Source organism: Vipera berus (assembly GCF_964194415.1).
Source record: "Vipera berus genome assembly, chromosome: 12".
Classification (NCBI taxonomy): domain Eukaryota; kingdom Metazoa; phylum Chordata; class Lepidosauria; order Squamata; family Viperidae; genus Vipera; species Vipera berus.
In genome coordinates, this window is record NC_138215.1 from 12177366 (window position 1) to 12185681 (window position 8316).

At 39.9% G+C, this 8316-nt stretch overlaps 1 protein-coding gene across 1 annotated transcript in view; it reads left to right on the forward strand.

The window, feature by feature from the left end:
- Positions 1-7979, forward strand: part of FANCI (FA complementation group I) — a gene marked incomplete at its 3' end in the record, with an annotated part of 31737 nt that extends 23758 nt beyond the window's left edge. The window contains exons 27-37 of the mRNA XM_081337314.1: positions 260-311; positions 799-926; positions 1829-1897; positions 2026-2116; positions 3001-3185; positions 3895-3951; positions 4089-4148; positions 4667-4744; positions 5442-5537; positions 6001-6117; positions 7914-7979. Coding sequence (XP_081193440.1) covers positions 260-311; positions 799-926; positions 1829-1897; positions 2026-2116; positions 3001-3185; positions 3895-3951; positions 4089-4148; positions 4667-4744; positions 5442-5537; positions 6001-6117; positions 7914-7979 — 999 coding nt within the window. The remainder of the gene's footprint in view (positions 1-259; positions 312-798; positions 927-1828; positions 1898-2025; positions 2117-3000; positions 3186-3894; positions 3952-4088; positions 4149-4666; positions 4745-5441; positions 5538-6000; positions 6118-7913) is intronic.
- Positions 7980-8316: the final 337 nt, after the last annotated feature.

The window sequence follows — 8316 nt, forward strand, 5'->3', positions numbered from 1 at the left end:
ATTGGTCTGAACGGGATATCCTCAGATCCTGCCTTCTATGCCTGCTATCGTCTTCTCCTAATAAAAGTTCCTTTTCGAATGAAACTGTTCCAAGAGTCCTGCTTTCTTGGGATGAGGTTTTGAAGCGGGTCCTTGCAGGTCTGTTACTCTTTTTATTAATTTTAAGTGTCTGCTCTGAAAGCCTTGTTAGTTGAGAAATTGGATTTAAGTGACCGAGGAGTAATCAACTAATGAGAAATTGCTTTTTCTCTTTGTGCAGTTTGTGCAGCTGTTATCCTGGACAGTGAAACTTTGCAAGGAAACGTGCTTGGGTGAGTGTTAATTGCTTGAGTCAGAATGCTGTTCCGTGTGAATTCGGACTGCTCACTAGCTCCATGCAACCAGTGCAGATTGGACATTGGCTGAGCACCTGACTTGAGTGAATGAGCCAATAGCTTTTCATCCCCAATTTTAAAGCCAACCATGTTCAATGTGCCCACCTTGAAGTTTTTGCTAGTGGGAACCAAATTGGAACTTTCAATTATGGATAACGCCGTAAGTCATTATGACAATGAAAAAAAAAGAGGAAGAGGTATGCCTGCTTCCCCAACTAACCAATCACTCGTATCATATTTGAATACACACACAGGGTTTCATAGCAAAAGATAAAAAAATAAAATGCAACGACTGAAATCAGAACAGTCCCACCATGCATAGGAGAGTGATTGGGTTATGCCTGTGAAGGCAAGTAAAGCAAGATCAGCCACATTCAAACGTTTTCAAAATTGGTTGATAAGAGTTTTTTCTCTTTCCCTACAGAAGATGCTCCTTGTTGCAAAGGTTTACTCTCTCTGCTTTTCACACTGCATGCTCTTGTTAAGAGCCCAGTCACCCTACTGCGTGATCTTGCCCAAGACATCCATGCTCAGCTGGGAGACATAGATCAGGTGAGGAAGACCAGCTGGGCTTTTAAAGGTTGAATTCAAGATAACCCAGGATTTCCCTTTTCAAGCTAATTTGTAATGTGAATGAACCTAGCTGATGTACTTAAATGGGAAAGTTTGGAGAGTTAGATGACTAACATATGAAGAAATTATGACCGATAAGAATTGGATTGAATATAAGGGAAATTAAGCGTAAACAAAAATTACAAAAATAGGATGCATGGTGAACTAATGAGCTGATGGTTATAAGAATAATATAAGCTGGAAAAAAATGTCATACATTGAGACTATTATTATTTGTATAAATATAAAAAATGCCTATACCGAATCATTTATATATTGAAAATATTAAGAATTATATTTTGTTTAAGGTTAAAGTAGGAGAATACAAATGGGAGAAGGGAAGATCAAAGAAATATATCATTAATTAATATACTAATTGTGGAATTATCAAACTTAATCATTATTGATTGTTAGTTATTATTGTCTTTTTTGTTGTTAAAATATAAACCAAGACAACACACTGTACACCAGGCACTGGAGATTGTTATAGTTAAAAACCAATAAAATATTTAAAATGAAATATGAAGTATGAACCTAGCTTGTAGCTCAACATATTGTGCCAGTTGTCATGGTTTTACTACATCAACAAGCCGTGATTAAAACAATGTCTTGTGAACCTAATTGGTTTACTTAACCTGTATCCCTTTTCCTTTAATGGGATTCTTGAAGTGGCAATCTTACCAGTATGGGGTAGATTAAAGAGTTCTGCTTGGACCAAGGGAGATGGAATTCAAATTCTTGATTACTCACAAAATTCAGAAAGAAACCTTGACCAGTTACTCTTATCCTAGCTCTTATAGGGTTGTAACAAAGACAATCTCTGTTTCTGTTAATATTCCCAGGATGTTGAGATGGACCATCGGTGTCACTTTGCCATTGTGAATTCAAAGACTGCAGCTCCTACAGCTTGTGTAAGTTATATTGGGATCCAACTTAAAGAATGCAATTACCGAAACATGAAAATTGCTACTTTAGAACAGCACTTGGCTTGTTACTTATGTGGCGTAAGTTGTCTCAACCTCTGTCCTCTTTTTTTAAGTTGATGGTTTTGAGTCAAGCAGACAAGATCCTTGAAGAGGTAGATTGGCTGATCAACAGGATGAAAAACTATTTGGGATCTGAGGCAGCAGGTAATATTTATGAAGGACCTCTTTTGTGAAATGCTTGGATAAATTGCCTGTTTTATGTCAAAAATGACTGCCTCTGGGGAAAGCCCAACTACGATCATTAAAGAAATCTACATCAAGAGCTTTCATATTAATATAATTAGAACTTTGTCTTGGCATTTGCAAACTATGGGCCCCCACTTTTGTCAGATCAAACAAGTAGACATGATCGGATATATTAAAGATCCTCTTTATCAGAAGAGATCCCAGCTATACATTTTGGCTATAAAGAGAAAAAAATGGGCCATAAGGAAAAGGTTTCTCACCTTTAGGTAGTAATCAGGAATAAAAGAGATGTGTTAAGGGAGTAGAAATATGGCTGACCACAAAACGGTGCCCGTTTAATCTTCACGAGGTGAGAGGGAACCTCCAGATGTGCAAATCAGATCTTATCTGGTTGTTTTTTTTAACATTCTGCATAACTTCAATCAGTTTTACTGCAGCCTATTTTATTCTCTTGTCTTTTTTTGCCTTAAGAAAATTGCAGTTGAAGATCAATGTTTTCTGACTGGCTTGATCCAATAAACATAATGGCGGCCACATTTTGGATCTAATGAAGTCTTATTTTAAAGCTTACGTAACACTTTCCCTGTATTCGCTCAAAACAGCAGCAGGAAACTAACCATCATATCCAGTTTTGATGATGAAACTATAAGTAGCTCTAAGAATGGAAAAATTGAGGGATTCAGGGGCAAGGAAACAAGAATCACAGGCTCTCTTCTACCATGTGCTAGAAGTCCACTTGAACCACAACTCGGAGAGAAAAAAAGACCCATCCAAAGCAGACAGTCCTAGAGGATTCAGACCTTGTCTTTTGTGACTGAACATAACTTTTTTTTTTAAACTAGAAAATGCCTCTCAAGCAGTAAACCAGACTCAACCTCTAGAGAAAGCTGTCATTCTACAGCTTGGGACTTTGCTGACGGCCTACCACGAGCTGGTCCAAACGGCCCTACCCACAGGAAGCTGTGTGGACACGTTGCTTAGGAGTCTCAGCAAGATGTATGCCATTCTCACAACTCTTGTAAAATATGTGAGTGCTTGGAAGGCTTGGAGGGGTAAAGGCAAATTTCCCTTAAGTCCATCGTTCAAAGGGAGTTAAAATGTAGACAGCTGCTAGGCTGAAAAGCAGAAAAGAGCTGGTTTATGCAGAAAGTGTCCATAGGACTATTCCTAAAAAGGGCCTGAATCTTAAGTGGTGACTGCCAAATGTTTGGTTATACAGACCCTAGAAGCATGGAGTTGCCTGCTATAAGGCCCAGGAATAATATATATATAAAGAGATCCTGATTTGAGTTGGATAATGTGAAACAATGTTCTTTACCTGGGGAAAGGGGCAAGATTCTGTTAGTTTATTTATTATTTTAAAATGCCCTGCAAACCGCCCTGAGTCCTTTGGGAAAGGGCGGTATATAAATCTAATAAAATCTAAATCTAAATCTATCTACTCCATCTGCAACAGTAAAAAAATACTCTTAATCTCCTCCTGTGCTATTTCTTGGCCTTGCTTACCTCAAAGTGTTGATACCAATCTTGAAAGAATTTCTCTCTATCCCGTCTTATATCAAGCAAAATAAAGGCAATGTTATTCTTCTTTCTCATGTTCTCCTCTTTCTGAGTAATCTTTTCTCCTCCTTTAATGTCCCACTGCTGCCTTCTCAAGGCGTAATTTATATATATTCTTTCACGGAGAGTAAGGCAGTCCTATCACTCAGACACCTCCTCTTGCTTTACTCTTCTAGTATCTCCAAGTGTGTCGAAACACAGCCGGAGGGATTCCGGGACGATTTGAGAAACTGGTGAGTATAGCTCATTGTGCACAATGCCTATCATTGTTAGGGACGTTATAAATATTGGGCCAGGTAAGAATGGGGATTCTGTGGAGATCATAGAAGGAAACTCTTGAGGGTAACTTATCACCCCTTTATTTCTATAGGTTAGGCTGTCTGGTTCTCACATGACTCCGCAGTGCTACGCCTTCATCACATACGTACAGGTGAGACAAAGTGCTCCATTTCTTATTTCTAGTCCCAGAGGAAGCTGCTATTAACTTAGAAAGAGAAGTGCTAAGAGTGTAAGATGAAGCAACTTCGTTGAATCAAACTGCATTTGAGCTTGAGCCTCACCTGGTAGGGATGGGAAGCCGGTGGCAATCCAAATAACGTCTGTGGATGCTCTAATATCAAAATCTGAGGATCAAAGTTCTATTAGATGCTCCTGGCAGACAGAATTCCACCGTCTTCTATGCAGCCATGGAACTATATGAATGTAGCAGGCGGAAAGGTCTTGAATTTGAGGATGCTAAGAATGAGGACCCAGAATTTCTCTAACCCTGGGACAAAAGTCACTGGAACAACAGTGTGAGCTTGTAGTCCTCAAGAGTTAGGAAAACAGCAATGGACTGTTGCCAGCAAATAACCAAGTGAAGCCTCTAGACTCATGTACCCAGTTGCTCTGTTCCCACCAGACCCATTGAAGATATGTCTTCCTGATATAATTTTTTGTTGTCTTCAGAACATCCAACATGAAACCCTGACCTCTGCAGCCGAAAAAAAGAAAAAAGACAAAAAGGGAGAGGAATCCGCCGTGATGGTAAGCGTAGTTAGTTTTTCACATTTATGTAGTTCCGTGAAGCCAGGCGGAGCTAAAAAGTTGGATCTTCAATATTTTCTTACATCTAAATCTTAAGAGTGGGTTTTTAAACCGTTGTTCTACAGTAGTTCCCAGACATTTTATTTTTGCATTCTAGGAACTGCAGCAACTTCTAGGAAAATGAGATAATCAGACAATCAGAAACGATTGATGTGTCAATACACAATAAATGTTAAGAGAAAAGGGGGTGGACTTAACATGGTTGATGCTTGGACAGAAGACTATCATTTTGCTTCTGTCAGCAGAGAGATTCTAGTTACATCAAATGTCTGTGAAGATTTGATTCAGTTGAGTGATGTCAATAGTGTATTTTAAAATATTTAAATTCTTCCATGTTTTTTGCTTACATAAATGTGAAACTAATGTAGCCAACAGTATTCTACTTTGTTGCTTTAAAAATTCCTTTGTAACTAAAACACTTGCTTAGCTCTTTACTGGAGAAAATAACATCTGCTCTATCTTGATCTCAAAATGTGGCAGTTCTTTTCTACTTTTGCTAACTTCTGGCCCATGAAAATTCTTTGTTGGATGCTGTCTGGTGATACTTCTTATGAGATGGGTAGTTATAGAAAGAAAATCCTAAACAGTAATAATGTGTTATCTTCTATTGCTATGCTGATTTTCTTGGAATTCATAGGCTAAAGTGTTGCGGGAGACTAAACCAATTCCAAACTTGGTTTTCGCCATAGAACAGTATGAGAATTTTCTGATCCATCTCTCTAAAAAGGCAAAGGTAAGATTTAATTCTAAAAATAGTTATTCCTTTTAATAAAATACTGGCCATTGTGATATAACGTAGTGTATCTTTTATACTGCATCTGATGCTCATGCACTTTACGATTCATTAGCCCTGCCTTCAAGTTCAAAATATTAATTATTTTTCATTTGCATAAGCAATTTCACTTCTTGACTTCCCACATCAAAACAGCATCCGATATGTTAGAATTCAGAGTGATCGAGAAGGGCCATTATAATTGCCCTCTGATGAAATATGGACTTATTTGTCTCATAAACCCAATTCAAACCGTGTCTTTCTATTCAGATGCAAATGTTCAGTTAAATTTTTGGTTGATCTATACACTTACAGTAACCACATCTCATATAACCCAAGTGAAAATTTGATATTTCTTTTCAATCCTTTGAATGGGTGGTATAAACATTTTGCAAAATAACTGATTGACCTCCGGGTGTTACAGGTCAACTTAATGCAATACATGAAACTAAGTGCCTCCCGGGATTTCCGAATCAACGTATCTACTGTAGAAAATGTCCTACAGGAACAGGATGCTGAGGAGGAGCCAGACCACAATGAGGTCAGTTTGCAGGAAAAGTGACCTCCCCATGTGCCTCCCAAGACCCCTCCCTTGATGATTACACACCTTTTAAGAGGTTCCTTTCATGATACAAAGGTAGTTCTTGCTTTATGACCACAATTCACAAAGCTGAAAATTTCTGTTCCTAAGAAACACAGTGGTTAAGTGAATTTTGCCCCATTTTACGACCTTTCTTGCCACATTTGTTAAGTTAGTGACACGGCCGTTAAGTGAATCTGGCTTCCCCATTGACTGCTTGTCAGAAGGTCGCCAAAGGGATCACATGACCCTGGGACTCTGCGACCGTCGTCAATATGAGCCAGTTGCCGAGCATCAAAATTTGGGTCCCCTGGGGAGGCTGCAACAGTCCTAAGTGTAAAAAAAATGGCCATACATCATTTTTCTTCAGTGCCACTGTAACTTCAAACAGTTACTAAATGAACTGTTTTAAGTCGAGGACCTACCTGTACATTGAAAAGGGAGTGAGGTAGAGCTCCTGCCCATTTGCAACAAGGCCTTTAAGCTCCACAAATGTTCTGCAGCTGCCCGTTTTGGAAACCACTTTGTGAATGTCCTCCCACTAAGATCCCAAATTTCCAGATGTGCCCCTTGTTTCCAAGAGGTTTTCTTTATAGTCTGAAGGAAGACACAAAAAGCTCCTCCTTTTGGTGATAGCAGCAATCTCTCTCTCTCTAAATTCTCCTTGTGAAGTTTGCATGAGTATCCATCCCATGCGTGCTAACATCGGTTTAAGTAATTATAGTGTGTAAATCTAAATCAAAAATCATGGTGTTTGGAAAACATCATGAGAGACACAGATGGCAATTAATTAACACCTTTGTATACTTAGGCGTAACGTTTTCCAAGACTGGATCTTGGGCTTGCCACCATCAATGGAGCACACTTAGACCAAAGGCTCGTTTGAATCTACTGCTTAAATTAAAGAATCATAGTCATCCAGGGTCCCTTGTTCTATTAATCAGAGTATATAAAGCTAAGGTTAAGGGACGCGGTGGCTCAGTGGGTTAGGACGCTGAGCTTGTCGATCGGAAGGTCGGCAGTTTGGCGGGTCGAATCCCGAGTGCCGCGTAACAGAGTGAGCGCCTGTTACTCGTCCCAGCTTCTGCCAACCTAGCAGTTCGAAAGCACGTCAAAATGCAAGTAGAAAAATAGGGACCACTACGGTGGGAAGGTAACAGCGTTCCGTGCGCCTTTGGCGTCTAGTCATGCCGGCCACATGACCACGGAGACGTCCTCGGACAAGCGCTGGCTCTTCGGCTTTGAAACGGAGATGAGCACCGGCCCCTAGAGTCGGAAACGACTAGCACGCATGTGCGGGGGAACCTTTACCTTTACCTATAAAGCTAAGGTTACTCCTGTGGTTTTGTAAAAATAAATTGAAGTGTTCTGTTAGCCATTAATGGAACATGGCAATATGGCAACAGTCCTAGTCCTATTCCAAAGTGAAGGGTCAATTCCACAGTGCTACAGTTTGGGAGCCGGAATAAATACTAGACATTTTCTGCTTCCAGGAGCCCTTTTAATTTCAAAAAATAAAACAGAATCCCGAAACGTTTCGTAGTGGGATCTCCATCCTTAGCATAGTTCTCTTCTGTTTCTTTCCTCGAAACATATCTTAACAAAGGCCAAAAAAAACCTCTCCGAAATATTTGGGAGATCTCTTACAACAGAAGTGACTAGTTTGGTTAACTAGCAGATTATGTAGCTTGCACTATTTCAGTCGTTCACTGGCCAGTTATGGGTTTCCTGGTGTGCCCTGTTTTTATTTCTTCCAGAGCGTTGCATCTGCACAGTCCAACACCAGCAGAGAACCCAAGAAGAAGAAGAGACGAAAAAAATGAGAGCATCACCGTTTCTTCTCCCATGGCTGCTTTTGCACCTTTTCAACATCCACCAGGAGACCATCTTCTTCAATCTACAGCACATTAGAAAAGGGTTTCTTCACCATATCCTCTGCACATGGAACCTTGAATGCTTGCAGTATCGGTAACCTGCTGATGACCTATCCATGGTCTATCCCAGGGGTAGGCAACCTTGGCTCTTTTATGACTCGTGGACTTCAACTCCCAGAATTCCTGAGCCAGCATGGCTGGCTCAGGAATTCTGGGAGTTGAAGTCCACGAGTCATAAAAGTGCCAAGGTTGCCTACCCCTTGTCTATCCCAATAAGGTACATTAA